This window comes from Arachis ipaensis, chromosome B07 (assembly GCF_000816755.2).
Source record: "Arachis ipaensis cultivar K30076 chromosome B07, Araip1.1, whole genome shotgun sequence".
Classification (NCBI taxonomy): domain Eukaryota; kingdom Viridiplantae; phylum Streptophyta; class Magnoliopsida; order Fabales; family Fabaceae; genus Arachis; species Arachis ipaensis.
This window is the reverse complement of record NC_029791.2, coordinates 100,266,152-100,283,873: the sequence shown is the minus strand read 5'-3', so window position 1 is coordinate 100,283,873 and position 17,722 is coordinate 100,266,152. Positions and strand designations below refer to the sequence as shown.

General features: G+C 36.0%; 1 protein-coding gene across 2 annotated transcripts; it reads left to right on the top strand.

Annotated features, from left to right (window-relative positions):
- Positions 1,479-5,094, top strand: LOC107609815 (RNA pseudouridine synthase 2, chloroplastic). 2 transcript variants are annotated; one of them, XM_021106086.1, is made up of 8 exons: positions 1,479-1,910; positions 2,650-2,793; positions 3,078-3,335; positions 3,447-3,649; positions 3,999-4,077; positions 4,222-4,397; positions 4,521-4,662; positions 5,054-5,094. In XM_021106086.1, the coding sequence occupies exons 1-7, from the start codon at positions 1,542-1,544 to the stop codon at positions 4,651-4,653; spliced, it is 1,362 nt and encodes a 453-aa protein (XP_020961745.1). In that variant the 5' UTR covers positions 1,479-1,541; the 3' UTR covers positions 4,654-4,662; positions 5,054-5,094. The 2 variants fall into 2 exon arrangements, with proteins under 2 accessions (XP_020961745.1, XP_016167333.1); XM_016311847.2 differs by lacking the exon at positions 5,054-5,094 and having other exon boundaries at positions 4,521-4,794.

Below are 17,722 nucleotides of genomic sequence, written 5' to 3'. Positions count from 1 at the left end.
ATAAAGGCCAAAGAAGCATGTTTTCAATCAAAGCACATAATTAGGAAGACAAATGTAAAATCATGCAAATAGTATGAATAAGTGGGTAAAGAGTTGATAAAAACCACTCAATTGAGTACAAGATAAACCATAAAATAGTGGTTTATCAGTAGTCTCTTTTGCAATGACCATAAATGAATCTCAAGGTCAAACTTTGAGCACAGTTGGTTTATACTTACCTAGACCTGTTTTTACACACGGATAATTATACGTTGCGTTGTCTAGGGTAAAGTCTAGAGAGGGTTTGAGAGTTTTGATAAAGAATAATGGATCACTAAGTGATGATTCTATCTTAAATGTTGTATATAGGGAAGTTTTTCAGAATCTCTAACGATGTGCTTTAAAGTTTTTATGCTTTGTACAGTTAGGATGTTGTTGCATTTTTTTTTTGCGACTTTTCTTTCTTTTTTAGGTTATAGGAATTTTTTTTATAGTTAGTAACTACATAGATCTTTATTTTTGAATGTTCATTTTTTTTAGCATTATGTTATTTTTTTAGTAATTTTTGTTAGAGTTAACTTAATATTTATTGTCATTTTCAAGTGGAGATCATAATTTATTTAATTTGTTGTCTATGTATTAAGTGTGCAATTATATATAGCACGTGTTAAAGAGAAATTCAGCAGAATCATATGTGTTTTTGTGATTAAAATTTGTTCTATACTGTAGTAAATTAAAGTAGTGGTTTAGTTCAGCATTTTTCGTGCTTAGCACAGGTCATGCACTAGTAAAAATTTTAAAAATAATATTGAAATGTCATTACTCTAATATCAAATTTTCAACTAAATGAAGTGATAGAACTAAGAACTTATTTTAAGAAAATTTGAATTGCAAATTCACAAATTTTAATAGAAAAGAAAATAAGTAAAAGAATTAGTAGATAATACAGCAAAATTAAGTAGAACAAGTGCAAAAAATCGAAAGAGAATAAACAAATTTATTTACGTAGAAGAAGAAAACGACGATAATGATAACGATAATGATGATGATAATGACAATGACAGTGATGGAGGAGGTGGAGAAAGAAAAAAGAAAAGAAAACATCAAATGAGAGGAGGAGGACGATGACGAAGGAGGTGGAGAAAGAAAAAAGAAAAGAAAACATCAAATGAGAGGAGGAGGACGATGACGAAGGAGGTGGAGAAAGAAAAAGGAAAAGAAATTGAATAAGAGGAGGAGGTGGACAATGACAGTGATGGAGGAGGTGGAGAAAGAAAAAAGAAAAGAAAACATCAAATGAGAGGAGGAGGACGATGACGAAGGAGGTGGAGAAAGAAAAAGGAAAAGAAATTAAATAAGAGGAGGATATTTTTGTTTTGTCATTTATGATCTAGGAGTTTGGTCCATTTTTGGCCTAGGCCCAAGCCCGAAACAAGGTTCTCGTTTCAAGTTTCAACTTTAGGATCGTCATTTCATATCCTTCTCGTATACCCAACGCCGAGCTATAAAAGAGGGACCAAGTAACAGAAAATTTGAAAAAATAATGATAAGAAAATATAGAAATGCTCTCAGTTCACTCTTGTGGATGTTGCCGTGTTTTCGCTGCAAGAGCAATCCAATTTCAAACCACACCTTCGCTCTTCTTCTCTACTCCGGACTATAAATCTCGTGTTGGCACTGCGCGAAGAGTTGCCGCTAGTTCTGGCTTCGCCGGAGACTCAGGCTCTGATTTGAGGCAGGAAACCATCGCCGATTCAAGGACGAACTATGCCGGTGTTCGGCTGGAGGAGACGGTGGATAACGGAATCAGATCTGGAAAACTGAGACTCGATAGTTGGATCTCTTCTCGCATCAGCGGAATCAGTAGAGCTCGCGTTCAATCGAGCATCAGAGCTGGACTAGTTCAAGTCAATGGCCGCGTCGTTGATAAGGTAATTTCTCAAGTCAATGGCCGCGTATGAGCGATTATTTTTGTCTGTGGAAGTGTGTTTCAGCTGTAAAGAACTTCGTGTCAATATGATTAAACTTATCGGTAGTGACTACTGACTAGTAAACTGATTTTGATTCTGATGCTGATTTTTGTTTTCATCTCGCTTATTTTGGAACGTCAGCTATGCGAGTAGCTTATTCTGTGTATAGTAGTTTGTTTCAATTTTCATGTTTCAACGGCAACACAAAAATTGAACTAGGATAATTGAATCTTAGTTCTGGACTGCTGGTGGCATAATTATGTTTGTTCATTAGAATTATTATGGATATTCTATATATCTGGAGTTGTCATGGTTCTGGTTTATCCCTGTTAATAATGTATGATTTATGGTTTATTGATGAACATGAGATGTGGAAATGATTAACTACACTCTTAAGATATTTGTTAGATGATGCTCATAAATCTGAATTGTTTGGCTGTGGAAATGATATGCTACGCCTCATAATGCTAGCTTTCTTTGTTGCAGCAAGAAACTTGTTGAACTGATTTGATGCACTCAGCGTAACATGTTCCAAACAGCAGTTCTTGGACTTTAATCCCAAATCTTTTGATAAAAAATAAACTGGATCCTTGGTCTCTTGATGCCTGATATCTGGTGTCCTCTGTTAATTGTTTAATTTGCATACGAGCTACATAGACTGGTGACACCAACTTTTAATTGGTGATGCTTGCTTGAGCAGGTTTCCTTCAATGTAAAAGCTGGGGATGAGATATCATGCACAATTGCTGAGTTGCAGACTTTGCGAGCTGTGCCAGAAAATATACCTTTGGATATAGTTTATGAAGATGAGCATGTGTTAGTCATAAATAAACCTGCACACATGGTAATTCTCTATATCTTCCCAAGTGTTTTTCTTCTTTTTTAATTAATAATAAATAATTAGTCATGTACTTACTGAGTTGGTTCAGTGTTTGGTGAAGGTTTGGCTTTTTGTTTGTAAGTTGATTTCTACTGATTTTTAAACCACCGAGAGTTCTGTAAAGTTGGAATTCCAATGTTTATCTTGATTACTCCAATGTTTAAGGCACATGAGAAATGGTTAAAAGGGCAAAGTGATACCTGCTAAGTGATATTACTGACATCGAAATTTTGTTATGTGTAACATAGGTTGTGCATCCAGCACCTGGAAATACATCTGGAACATTAGTCAATGGCATTCTTCACCATTGTAACCTTCCGAATGTTGAATATTCTAAAGAGGAAGCTCTTTCAAATACTGAAGATTCTGACGATGAGTTCAATAGCTTCTATACTAATGTAAGTTCTTGTGAAGGATTATCAACTAGGCCGTCTGTGGCATCCATTCGCCCAGGGATTGTACACAGATTGGATAAAGGCACAAGTGGGTTACTAGTTGTTGCAAAGGTGATTCTGGCAGCCTCAAAACTTATGGCTAGTGCCCACCTCTAGTAAAGTAACAAATTCTTGTTGATACTTCAAAAATTTAACATTTAGCTAAATGTACTTTGATATTAGGATGAACATTCTCATATGAAATTGTCGGAACAGTTTAAGCTACGTACAATCAAGAGGGTGTATGTTAGCCTTACTGCAGGGCTACCCACTCCTGTTGCTGGGCGTGTTGAGGTTCCTGTTGGTCGTGATCCTAATAATCGGCTTCGTATGACTGCTGTAGCTGGACCACTCAATCCTAGAAAATCCCGGCATGCTGCTAGTAGGTGATTTATGGTACTTTTACACTTAAACATGTGCTGCATAAAATTGATACTAAATTTGAGTTCGCTTTTATTCAAACCATGTTTCCTTGTTAATTAGCTTTGTTATTTGTATTACAATTTTCTAGTGGAAGTAGGTTAACTTAGCTGGCTAGCAATTATAGCAATTATAGTCTTCTAATCAACCGGTTAAAACTAAAGAGAACAGTTGAAATATTTCAGCTTTTGTGATGTATTTATGTCATCAGTCATTGTTTTTGGTTTGCTTTCTTTATTACTCAAATGCTTATTTGAGATAAAGTTTCATAACAAATGAAGTGCTGTCATCTAAATGTTTAAACGTATCCGTCAGGTACAAGGTAATTGAGATACTTGCCAGGGGTGGTTGTGCGTTGGTCGAGTGGAAGTTGGAAACTGGACGCACTCATCAGGTACTTCTAAAAAAATGTTACATTGCACAAAGATTATGCCCCCTTTGCCCTTGTGAGGTGTGATTTTGGATCGAAGCATGTGAAACTATTTTACTGACTCAGTTTCTTATCGCTTCAGGCTTTGATTATTTCTCTTTTTTGCAGATCCGTGCTCATGCCAAGTACTTGGGAGTTCCTCTTCTGGGTGACGAGGTTTATGGAGCAACGAGGAGCATGGTCCTGTCACTGCTTCGTCCCAGGACACCCTCCGGTTTACATAGCAAAATTGTACAAATGGTTTCCAGAATAGATAGACCATGTCTTCATGCTTTGACTCTCGGGTGAGAGGATAACGTCCTCTTTTAGTTTCCTCGCTAAAAAGTCTTTAGCAAGAGGTTCATGTCATTCTTGACTGTGATTTATGAAACTTGATAAAGCCGCTGGTTTTTCCTGTTGTTTTGCAGGTTTAAGCATCCCCATACGGGGCAAGAGGTGCACTTTTCGTGCGAACCACCTGCAGACTTTGATGAGATTTTAAACCAACTTCGCAAGATTAGCAATGAGGGGGCTTTCTTCACAAAGCATTCAATTTCATAACGGGACCCTGTAAGCTTATAATTAGATGGCGGTGTTTTGCTCACTCTATGTGGTCTTGATCGCCTTTTTATGGATATTCTCTCTTTTGGATTAGATATGAGAAAGTCTTGGAACCAATATTACACACTTGATATTGCTGCCAATATTTACCATAAGAAAAAGAACATATCAAAATTTTTAAAAATAAAAACATCTGAAAGTTAAAAGAAATATATAAAATCAAATTCACCAAAAACTCATCTTTAATAAATTTCATACTAGATTTATTGAGCTTATTCTGAATATTTTTTTTCCTACTTTAAATTGTAAATTGGAGCATTATTTTGTAAATCACAACGTTGTCCTTTCTTGTTCCTACTTCAGAGTAAATTTATAAATTCATGTAACTTTTATATTGCAGAAATTAGTGCTAGATAAAGAGATTGAAGTAAATCCATGTAAAACAATAACCGATAAAATAGTTCATTATCTCTTAAAACTTCTAATAGTATGTTAGTCCCATTAACAACCTATTTTTTTTTAAAAAAAATATTAGTGCATGGTCTCGTGCGTTGCGCGGCCATGGTTAGGAAAGATATGCTTGAACTAGTTTTGTTTTTTTTTTTGTAAATTAACCTATTTACATATATAGATAATTTGGAGATACTTTACTGATTTGTGTTTTATTATTTATTTCATTTACAATAAAAATGAGTTAATTATAGGCATATTTTTTTTATACTCTAAATAAAATAAGATATAAATTTAATTAAAGGTGATTCGAGTGCAAACGAGATAAAGTTAGGGTGTACAGTTAGACAAACGAGATATGAAAAAGTGATCTCGAGTTTAATATAAATGAGATACAGAAATTTTTTAGCTATATAAAACGGAAAATTTTTTAGCTATATAAGGAGATGCAAGTAATAGCATTCCTCACAAAAATTACACTCCTACTTCTCAACTTTTTTAATAAGTTGATTAATAATGTCTAGTAGGAGTATGTTTTTGTGAGTGTATATCCTAATTGTCACATAAAAAATAATTAAAAAAGAATTATATTTGAGTGTGAGAGTCTGATTCTTTTGCACACTCATTGTTTGGATTATTTGTTTGCGTTAAAGAGCCTAATATTGATGGACATGAACCATATCTATTAACCTACCATCACGTGCAACAAGAAAAAAATTAAATGTGATTATAAGAAAAAATAATATTAATTAATAATAAAAAAAAACTAAATGAAAAGCTCATAAATATATATACATCACAGCCAACGAAAAAAGGTTGACGCTTGCCTATCAAGTAGGCACCATATAGGAAACTAATGGTATATCCACGACATTAGCAGTGGCATGCATCTCGTGATGTCTGTTGTAGTGCAATGTGCTACAAAGCACAACAAGTGATAAGTAAATACGAGCACCACAGATTCCCAACACAGACCGCGACATTGATCGAAGTCGACCAACAAGGGAAGCCACTTTATATGAATAAGATTGTTTGACTTATCTATCATTGGGTAACCCTAATTAATAGCATGATGTAACAACTCATGTACTGGCGAAAAGTGTCAGGATTTGGCTTAACTAGAATATGCTGCACTCTGTCCTTAAGCGATGTGAGATAGAAAACAACTCTTTCCTCTTCTCCGACTGCTAAGGAGCCTAGCACTAAGAAGCTCCTCTACATAATCCCAAATTGGGTGCTGATACAATGTTTGAAAGTCCCTCAAGCAACTATCCACTAAGTCTCCATCAGTGTGTAATCTTAGGTGGTATGTCACATCCTGCAGGGTGATGGTACATTTACCTTATGGCCGGTGAAAAGTGTGGGCCACCGGACACCAATGCTCAAAGAATGTAGACATTAGGGTGTTGTCAAACATAAAGTCTATGAGATGCACTATGTCACCAAAACCAACCTCCCTCGTGTAAGGGAGAATGACGTCTAGTAGTGCAAGAGTGTGACTAACTCGTCTAAGAAATAGAAAGCGAAGCCTCTATGAAAATAAAAAAAAATAAATCATTGGCATATTCAATATAATTGAGATTTATTATGAGGCTACAAGTTTTTTAATTTTTATACACATAAAAATGTTCGTTCATTAAGGTTGCATTTGGATAGTGTCTGTGTAACAAATAGATACAAACGCAAATACATTAAGAGATATAGGCATAAAAATACACAAGACATTGATACAAATCAAATGTCAATTTTACCCTCTTTAAAATAATTTATACTTCATTATTATCACCACCATCGCCGTTACTTTCCATCATTACAACCATTGATATTTCCATAATCAACCCAAATCATCATAAGGTGCAATAGACCATATTTTTAACCAAAACAAATCAAACAAAAAAAACTGATGATAATAATAATGAAAGTACTTCATCCCCTATTATAAAGTGATTTTCAACCACCTAATTGACGTCCAACATTTCCAGAAGGAACAACCAGTCACCACATAGATAATAAAATGCAGAAATTTAACACCTTCTTTTCTTGTTGTCTCCCATATCATAATTATTCTTGTCAACCCACCTTTAAGATCATCGAGATATGATCTCCTCCATGCTTTTTCTTTTTTTTTTTGAAAAGAAAAAAATTGAAACAAAAATTGAAAAAGAAAAAGAAAAGCCGAAGGTGAGAGGGAGGGGTGAAGTTTGAGCCGGCAAAGGTGGAAGGGCAAAGTGGAGGCAACGATGAAGGTTGAGCCGGTCTCGGCATCGTCCTCGTGTTTGACGACTGAGTTAATAGATTTGAACGACGGTGGAGCTAGATTTGGACAATGGTGGAACAAGAATATAGACGAGTGAGACAGAAATGAGAAAGAGAAGACGAAACGGTGGCAGTGATAGTGGCAGCGATGGAGGAAGCATAAGAGAAGGTAGAGGAAAAAGGGAAGAATGAGGTGGGAGGAGGAAGGACAGAAAGTGATAAAGGTGAAGATAGGGGCAAAATGAGTAATTTCAAAAATAGTTAGGGATAAAAAAGTCAAATTTTGTGTCGTATGAATTGTGTCTTAGTGTCTCAACTTTAAGAAAGGACACTAAAAATATGTATTTTATGTGTATCTGTGTATTACTGTGTCCATAAAAAATCTACGTCTTAACAAACAAAAAATAGATATATACTATGATGTCCATGTCTCAAAGTCCATGTTTCTCTAATCAAATGCTGCCTAATAGTAAAATAAATTCCTAAAAATAACTAACAACAATTACAAAACTAAAGTATGACCTAAGCTAAATTATCTTCATATCACAATAACCACCCTAGCCATACATACTAAAATAAAACCAATCAAACATACTTAAAAATTTGCTTCTATATTAAACAAAAAATAGGTTTAATTACTTTGTTGGTCCCTATAATTTTAGTATGTTTGCAATTAGGTCTTTATACCTTTTTTTTCTTCAATTGGATCCCTACACTACTTTTAATTTTGTAATGAGGTACTTCTTAATGTAAACAAAATTAAAGTTAATTAAACCCAAAAGAATTGGTGAAACTATAGGACCAAGAGTGTAATTAAATCTAAAACATAACAACACTAACTTCAAAGTTCATGGCCCCATCAATATGGCACGTGGTATTCAGCCTATTGATATCCTCCGAGCGTGCATCTGAACGTGCCGTAATGTTTGAAAAGTTCAACCATAGCAAGAAAACTGCTCAAAGTGGTAGGAAACCACCGAAGTCAACCAAAAGGAATAAATCTTGGTGTTTCCAGCAAGTTCCTTATGTTGAGTTTAAAGAACTAAAATATCATTAAGATGATGACTAAATATTATTGGCTTATTAGCCAATTATTTGTGTGATTTATTGTGTTTAGTATGCAGGAAATTAACTTAATTGAACTAGGCCCAAGAAGCATGAACACAATCCCAAGAATGATTCAACTTGAACAAAACACTCATACAATCACTCTTACTCCAAAATTGAGTGGCTGAACTATATTGAAGAAAAGCAAGTTATCTAGCCCAAGAACATAAACAAGCCCATGTCCACAACCTAAGCCTAAACGGTGGTCCACACCCAAATCCACTCATTCATCTTAGTTGCTAACTAGGTGACTCAATTTCAATTTCATTTGAACCATTTCACATTACCACCGAACCAAAAATCTCTCTTATCTCTTTTCTTTCAAACACCCACGTGAAGTCTCAGAGGAAAAGAAAGAAGAAAGAGAAACTCTGAGCTAGGGCAAATTGAAGAATAAAAAGCAAAATTTTCATTTTCAAGCAAAGAAGGGAAGGTCAAAGAGGCTAGGGCAAAAGGTAAAAATCACATCCAAGGGCAAATAACAAAAAGGAGTTCCTAGTCAAGTTTGGTTTGGGTTAGCACTTTGTGGTTGAAAAGCTAGGTGAGTTCCTTGTCAAGTTTGGTTTGGGTTAGAAACTAGACTTGTCCCAGATAGGATTGGGTAGAATCTTAGGGAGAATTGGTGCATGTAATTCTGTTGACAGATAGTGAAATTTTGTCACTGTTGTGATGGAGACTAGATGTAGGGTACATTGCACTGAGTAGCTGAATCAAGATACATCTGTGTGTAATTATCCTTTCTCTTCTCTATTTCTGGTTCTGAATCAAAGTAGACAAAATAAAAGTATCTCCTGTTTCTACTATCCAGCAACTCTTCTTTATAACACTCCTTGCACGTTACTCAGTTTTGGCTCCTACTGCGTCAAGAGACAACCACAGACTCTCTTGTTTTTGGCTCATTGGATCTCAACTAAACTCAAGGTTTTAAGCAAAATAAAAGGAGGTCAAGATTCAACCCCGCTTCTCTTAGCCATTGATAACCATCACCTTATATAGGCGCGCCTGTGTCTTATTTCGTTTACAATGGGATACATTAGTATGTCTTTGTATCTTATCTCGTTTATAATGTATACGAAATACGCCTATAATCAACTTGTTTTTTTTTATTGTAAATGAGATAAATAATAGGACACAAATCGGTAAATTGTCTCTAAGTTGCCTATATACATAAATAAAGCATTTAAATTATTTATTTAAAAAAAATTTACTTGAGATATCCAGTTCAATAATATAGGCCTTCACCAACCGCGCTGTAATACTTGTTATAAAACTCAAACTGCATATACTCATCTAAAAATTTAATTCGCATAAAATGTACTTTTAACATGTTCTAAAATGGGAAAGATATGACATAATGACTTAGAAAAAAAAAAGGCAACTACAAAGTGAAGGTATGCAAAAATAATATTCATAGGAAAAAAAATTCAAAGCCCACCTAAGTTCTGAAAAATCTCTTTGTACACAACATTCATTGTTGATGATTTCTCAGTTTTCTGATGTTCTCTATCAAGACTCTCAACCCTTTTTTGAACTTCACCCTTGAAAGAGCCATGCACAATTGATCATGCGTGAATACTGGTTTACGTAAGTACAGACTACGATGCTGAGTGTTTGACCTTGTGACTTATTTATTTTCATAGCAAATGAAACAACTATAGGAACTGCATGCATTGAAATATAAATGGAAGAGTTTGGTTGTTTAGGATCATGTCCATATATGGAATAAGAACTATGTCCTCGGTTTTTTCTTTAGTCAAAATCATGCATTTGGCTACATAATTTTCCAGTCTTCTTACCTATAATCATGCATTTGGCTCAATAACATCACAAGTACACCTTGTTTTAGTGTTAACTTATAAGGATGTAATCTTGAACAATTTATACAATTAAGAACATCAGGTGTGAAAGTATCTAATTCATATTCCATATTACCATCCTCAATGCACAACGAATCAGAACTAAAATAGATTTTTTTGTCACCAATTAGAAAATCCATAGTGTGGTTATTAACATTGTTGACCACTTTCAATGTTGGTGCAAGGATTGTACACTCTTTGATGTATGTTGAATTGGTTAGGTTTGCCATCAAGTCCGGATAAACAAAGTTTACCAACATACCAAACAATCATTTGTATCATCAATAACAATTTCTTCAGGGATATTCACTATAGATCACCTTCAGTGGAATCCTTAGTAAGCCAATCTCCAATTTTCCTATTTAGCAAATTTAGCTGTTTTGATATCTCCATAATTGCCACCTCTATTTGTAAGTCTCATGTTTTTAGTCAACCTCAGGATGTTGCAACAGTGCCATAGAGATGATGAATTTATTGATACATAAACAATGTCTTAACGTGATCCTATTGGTATTACCAGCGAAGTCACCACCTAAAACAACCATCTTTTTGCCAAATGGTAGATAGGCATTGTAGTTTGGTTCAAAACAGAAAATATCTCTCAAAGACTTGTCTAGAGCTTCGTAGCATAACTTATTCAACGTGGAAATCTCATCCCATATAATAAATTTAGCTCTACAGACCAACTTAGCAAGCGATGTCCCCTGTTTACAACACACTGAGTCCTCATTTAACTCAAGCAGTATCTTGAATCTAGAATAAGTTGTACGTCCATTTGGAAGTAAGAGAGATGCAATTCCACTGGAGGTTGTATTTAGAAAAATTTTATTTTTACTACGTATAACAATAGACATAATCTTGTGAAAGTACATTTTGGCAGTTTCACCATACTTGAACACAAAAAATAACCCACCCGCATCTTGATCTACAACTGTAATAACTTTATTAAATGTGCCCTTTTGTTTCATGTTCATGCAGGCAAGGTTGATCTCTAACTCATGTTTGAGCACTAACTTGTCAAAATTTAATTCATCTATGATAATATGATCATCTAACCCATTAATTGCATCCATACATGGCAACAACATGTTTTCGAACTCCCTAAGATTCTCGCATTTGATTACAATCTTTCCTCAATCTTTGACAGAATTATGTTCATTATCTATTCCTTAAACAATTGCAAATCTGCATATATAAAAGGGCAAAATCTTAAATAATTTGTCATATGAAAATATTCATCACGTGCATAATTGAATAAAAAATTGTAACTAGCATTCTACATTTTGAATATAAGATGTCTTCAGAAAGTTGATGGTAACATTGCTGCCATACAACATCTGGCCTGTTAATGTTTTTAGACAACAATAAAAATAGAAACAAATTTTGTGAGCTTTTCTCTAATATAGCATCAATAAGTTCCTTGTCATCTTGTAACAAACCCAAAGCGTAGCAAGCTTCCTTAAATGTGGCATAAACAACACCATCAACTGTATAAAGGTCAAAAAAACTCATGCAACCTTTTTGTATGTTTGAAAAAAGTCTCATATAGTAGTCTTTACCTTTTCACGTGGTACATGTGTCAATCGACTGATTTAAAAACCTTATTTCCTAGGCATCCATATACCCACGTACCCAGAGCAGGGAACAACTTCACCCTGCCTCTTATCCAAGCAGTGTTACATTCTCGTCCCGAAGCAAGCGGCAACAGAACACAGCCCTTGCGTCTTACCCGAAGCCTTGGACTTTCTTGGAGCAAGTGGATAATACCATTGCATCTTACCCGACTTATTGGCTTTTACACGGAGCAAGTGGATAACACCACTACATCTTATCCAAAGTCACATACAGAAACACACTTTCATTATCATTACCATTCATTCTCATTTCATACCCGGAGTAAGTGGATAATACCACTACATCTTACCCGGCGTTCTCACCTCTTACCCGGAGGCACATCGTAATCAATTCCGATTTCATCATCTTTATTATTCATTCACAATCAGTCACAAACCATCATCTCACATACAGCCATTCGCCTCATCTCATACGCAGCCATTCGGCTCATATCATACACATCACTCCACCATTCTCCTTAACAACTCATAACATCATCATTAATCATAACTCCTCATTATATCCCCTTTCCTAGCTTCCTCTTAATCACTAGGCATTCTACATTAATTTAAGATTTAAAAGATGAAAATGGGAGTTTATAAGCCTGAAACAGCATCTCGGAAGGTCGCAAGATTGTTAGGAAGGCGAAAGACTTGAAAATGAGGGTTTTATAAGAAAACAGGGTCGCGTGCGTACGCACATTTATGTGCGCATGCACAGAAAGAAATTTTTCCATTGTTGAGTGCGCGCACAAGGTGTGCCAGTGCCATCAATAGAACGTCCTTCCCAACGTGTGTGTACGCACAGAGCTGTGCGCACGCACATCTTGCAAAAATCTTATTGTTTGTGTGCGCGCATAGGGCGTGCTACCGCTCCCAGCCACAACCACTTCCCTGTGTGTGCGTACACACAAGTGTGTGCGTGCGTATAGGTCCAGAAATCCACAGGGTGTGCATGCGCACAAGCCTGTGCGTGCGCACACAAACTAGAAATCACAAATTCTGCAGAACTTGCAGAATTCAGATTTCAGGCCCAAACTTTCAACGATCATATCTCCTTCCATAAAATTCAGATTTCAACCAAATTTAAACAATTTTAAAGCTTATGAAATCATCTTTCATTTGATATAAAAATCATCAAATTCCAAAAACAATAGCTCAAAATATGATCCGTTGAAGTTCATCGAATTTGCATTTTTGCCAAAACTCATAAACTTCCAATTTCTAAAAACATGCACTTCCAATTTCATCCAAAACCAACTAAAACCCACATTTCCAATAGTAATTATTTCCAAACCTCATTCAATCATCAACTCACCAATTCTTCCACATTTAACCAAATCTCAATTCAAGAATTCAATTCATAATCTACATTCCATATCTCAATTTCCCAAACAAATATTCAAGTTCAACAATCACCACATGTACACACATATCAATTTCACACACCCAAGCATGCTTACGAACAAGAGCACCAATCTCACCAACATTTAAGCATACCAATCCATATCACATACAACTTCACATGTCTTACCAATAATTATCACCATTCACAATCATTCTATCATTATCCACATATTTTCAACATAATCCACTTCATCCAACAACCATATCAACATTTTAAACTCCACTAATCACATATACTACAACACAATTTATTTCAACCAATCAAGAACATCAATAATTCATCTCATATCTTAGGGTCTCTAGCCTAAGTTTTCACACCATATTACATTTTAGATACAGAAAACCAAAATCATACCTTGGCCGATTCCTGTCTAACTCGGAACAATTGCAATTTTCACTTTTTTCCTCAAGCTTTTGGGACTCAACACTTTACCAATAGAATTTCCAGCTTGAAATCCAATTCCAAGCTTCCAAAATCACCAACAAGCTTCAACAAGCATCAACAACCAATTTTTCCCAAGCTATACACATTAATTACCACAAATAAATACCTAGGGTTCATGAAAATCACAATTTCACAAGGTAAAGAGTTTCCTTACCTTTTCCGATGGTGTTTGGGGTACAAACCACCAATTGTCCAACCTTAAGTACCACCTAAACAATCAAAACACAACAATTCCTTCAAAATTATCACCCATATTTTCTGAATTTTAGGGCAGAGAAAAGGAGATAAAAATTCAAAATCTTACCAACAAAGGTTAGATAGAACTGTCGGGCTCGGTAAGAGCTTCGCGTAGCCGCTGACGACACTCAAATCGGAGCACCGTAGCTCGAGTTATGTCCCCCGGAAGTGGTGGATGAATAGTAACACTTCTCCTCTCTTTACATATGCAGCTGGTGTGTTGTATTTTGGTGGACTGTATGAGCTGAAAAGCTCATTTATTGAACTTATATATGTTGTTTTGGGCCCGATCTAACCCGTTAGCATTTTTGGCCCGTTTGACTCTAAATTGGGCTAAACTTTTAAAATTAGTGTCCTATTTTCAACTTTAATTATTCTCCTAACTTTTTATACAGTTTTTAATTATTCTCGCATAGTACCAAACGGATCTAAGCCAGTTAATTTACCGATATGTGTTTTTACGCAATTTTCCCAAAAAAATTACATTTTCCAACTCAGAAAAATCTACTGAGTCCAAATATCATATTTATATTTTCTAATTAATATTCTAAACTTTTGAACCTAATTTGGGCAATTAAATTATCTAAAGTTACTAAATCGTTTAATTAATTCGCGGTTCTTATATTCTTCCCACCTCAATAGGAAATTTGCCCTCAAAATTCGAATTCAGCTACCTGAAAACAGGTAAGGGTAGTCTGTCCCCATTTCTAATTCAAGTTTCGATGTGCTTCCCCATTCTGACTTGATTTCCAAGTCACCTTCTTTAACGAGATTTTTTTCCTCAGAGTTTCTTAATGTTTACGTCATCAATCCTGATTGGGGTCACTCGAAACTTCATATCCTTTTTTAATTGAACTAGTTCAAATTGTTCTAGAACCTCAAACGGCCCATCGTCCTCCAAATAAACTCCTTTAGGTCGATCACTCTCCTCTTACCGGTCGCCGAAGTAGTTTCCGAGATTACACAGCTTTCTCTCTTAAACTCTCTAGGCTCACTCCGTTAGTCTACATAACTTTTATGTCGGCTTTTCGTAGTGAGAATCTTGAATCGCCTTTTTCATTATCTCGATTATCAAACTCAAGGACTACGATGCTTGATACTTCCAGTTTCAGATCAATACAAAGGCGTCTAGCACACTGTGAAATCCCACCTTCTCCTTGGTGTATAGTCTCGTTAATATCTCCGATAATTAGTTTGTTCTGACAGACGGAATGGACTTGGTCACTTGTCTCACGATTATCTAACAGCATCACCTTCTGTCCTAGACCTCGGCAATCTATTTCGAAATCAATGGCTATCCTTTCTCACCTTAAGTGTAGGACCTTCAATGGTTGTAGCATTTCGAATAGTTTCTGTTGGTTACTTTCTATTTCCTAACATGTCAACTACATAATCACACGTGCCGCCACTTCATTTCATCAAGCCACCTAAAATGTCTTCTTTGAATTCATGACACGTTTCAGTAATTACAGTGTGAATAAAAAATTCGCTCTCGTAAGCTTCAGACAACAGTTCATATGTCGACTTTTGACGTTAGGCACACTAACCTCTTCCTATACCTTCAATTTCGTCCCTTCATTCCTCCAAATTTCTTTCTTGTCTTCCTCTATCTCTCCTTGATTTTCTTATTTAATAGACTTCAATATCCTTGATAGTTCCTTATCCTCCTTGGTCATACAAGCAATACGCAGAGGTTTTCTGCTCAGGCGTCCATCACCGCTTCCCGAAGTTATGTTCGTACGCATCCTGAACCCCCTTTTTACAATGCATCACAATCATTTCACGTAGTTTACTTAAGTTCAGGCATCATGAATACTGGCACTAATGTTAATTTTCCTTTCAAGGTCTGACAGCCTTCATCATATCTAGGTGTCCAACAAAAGGTACATCCTAAAGTATTAACTTACCCGCAGGTAATATGGTTGTCAAGAATTTATGCTCCAAAATTCTTCGTAGTACCACAGGTGTTCAAAAGTCTTGCTCTAGGGAATTAATATTTTAATGGTTTTATCAAGGAGTTGTGTGCTACAAAAATTCCAGTACGAGTTAATTTTTAATAAAAATATTACGTTCTGATTGACGAACGAACCACATGAAGGATATACACAAGAAACCAAAAGAAAGTTTTATATACGATCAAACAGAGTTATACCAAAATAATGAAATGCACAAGAAGAAGAATTAAGGTACATCTCAAGTAAAAAGCTCAATTCAAGAACCTTTGGTAGAAAGAGTAGAGCGTATAGAGTCAAAGAAGTCTCAGCCGATTTTGAAGAATACAATTTGCAAATGAGAGCAACTATACTCACATCAAGTCCCCAAAATTCAAGGATTACGTGGTTATACCAAGACAAGCTCAAGTTCATCTTGGAAGAAACAAGATTCACGTCCGTAAAGAGTAAAACTAGAAAGATGCTCAAGTCGTTTAAGAAGGAGTCCAAGTAGAGTTCCAATGTAGGTCTTAAAAGAAGATTAGATCGGTTCGTGCAGATTCTGTTGTTATCTCCCTTCATCACTGGCATAACCAGTGCCCCTCACAAGGAAAACACTTAGTCGGACAGTTTTCTCTTCTAATACTCCTTTTAACTCGATCCTAGGTTCTACCGATTATAATGGTGTCTTCGGTTGCGGTACAATCAAAACTGATCCGACTTCCGGCACTAAGTCTATCGCAAACTCACTTTCTCTCTGAGATGGAGGTTCTGGTACACTTTCAGAATTGTCTCGGAAACTCTCTCACAATAGCGACTTGGTCTCATCTTCACTCGCCTCTCAAACGATTAGCAACTAAAGGTTGAATCCGTTCCATTCCTCATCCTCGTAGTTCACTATCATTGGGTTTCAAACAATAACCCCGCACAGTCCTCAATACTTCCGATCCCTTATATATCATCCAACCCGCTTCCACTGCATCACTCTGATTTGTTTGTCTTTAAAAATTTGTCATTTGATGTGACTACCTCACGTAGCACTCTTACGTTGGTTCTAAGTTAATTACCTTAAATTCTAATTTGTCACTTCTATCTTAAGTACAAATAAACGCAATGTCACAACATTCTATAGTATGATTGAAATTACATTAGCGGTTTCGCGATTACCTCCACCTCGTGGTGACCGATCGGCACCCTAAGTTCTCCCTTGTGGACAGTTCCAGGACATATGCCCAGGACGACCGCACTTATAGCATAAGCCCGAACCAAAACGACACGGCCTATTTGGGTTATAGCTTCCGCACTTCTGACAACTTGAATCATCTGAAGTAGTCGTTGACTGTTTTCCTTTTCTCTTGAATTCTTTACCCCTTGGTGCGAAGTTCTAATTATGTTCCCTTCGGTGAAATCCCCGGCCAACATTTCTTTCCATAGCAGCGTTCCTTAAACACTCTTCTGCAACCTTACTCTTGTTTACCAAGTCTGAGAAAACTCTGATCTCCATCGGACCCACTGAACTCAGTATATCACTCCGGAGTCCTCCTTCATATTTGATGCACTTCCATTCCTCAAAGTCTCCCGGAGCACCCTGAAAAATCTTGGAAAATTGACATAATTCCTCAAACTTGTTTGTGTATTCGGCTACAGACATTTGACCCTGCTTCAATTGCAACAATTCAAGCTCATTAGCTGTCCTGACTGAATTGGGGCAGTACTTTTTGTAGAATTCCAATTGAAATGCATCCCAAGGTATTGCAACATCGTCTT

Bases quoted from the DNA above. Each gene is read 5' to 3' on its own strand.
- LOC107609815 (XM_021106086.1), top strand. From the start codon at position 1,542: ATGCTCTCAGTTCACTCTTGTGGATGTTGCCGTGTTTTCGCTGCAAGA. The intron at 2,794-3,077 runs GTAATTCTCTAT...TGTGTAACATAG, and splicing joins TAAATAAACCTGCACACATG to GTTGTGCATCCAGCACCTGG. The intron at 4,078-4,221 runs GTACTTCTAAAA...TCTTTTTTGCAG, and splicing joins AAACTGGACGCACTCATCAG to ATCCGTGCTCATGCCAAGTA.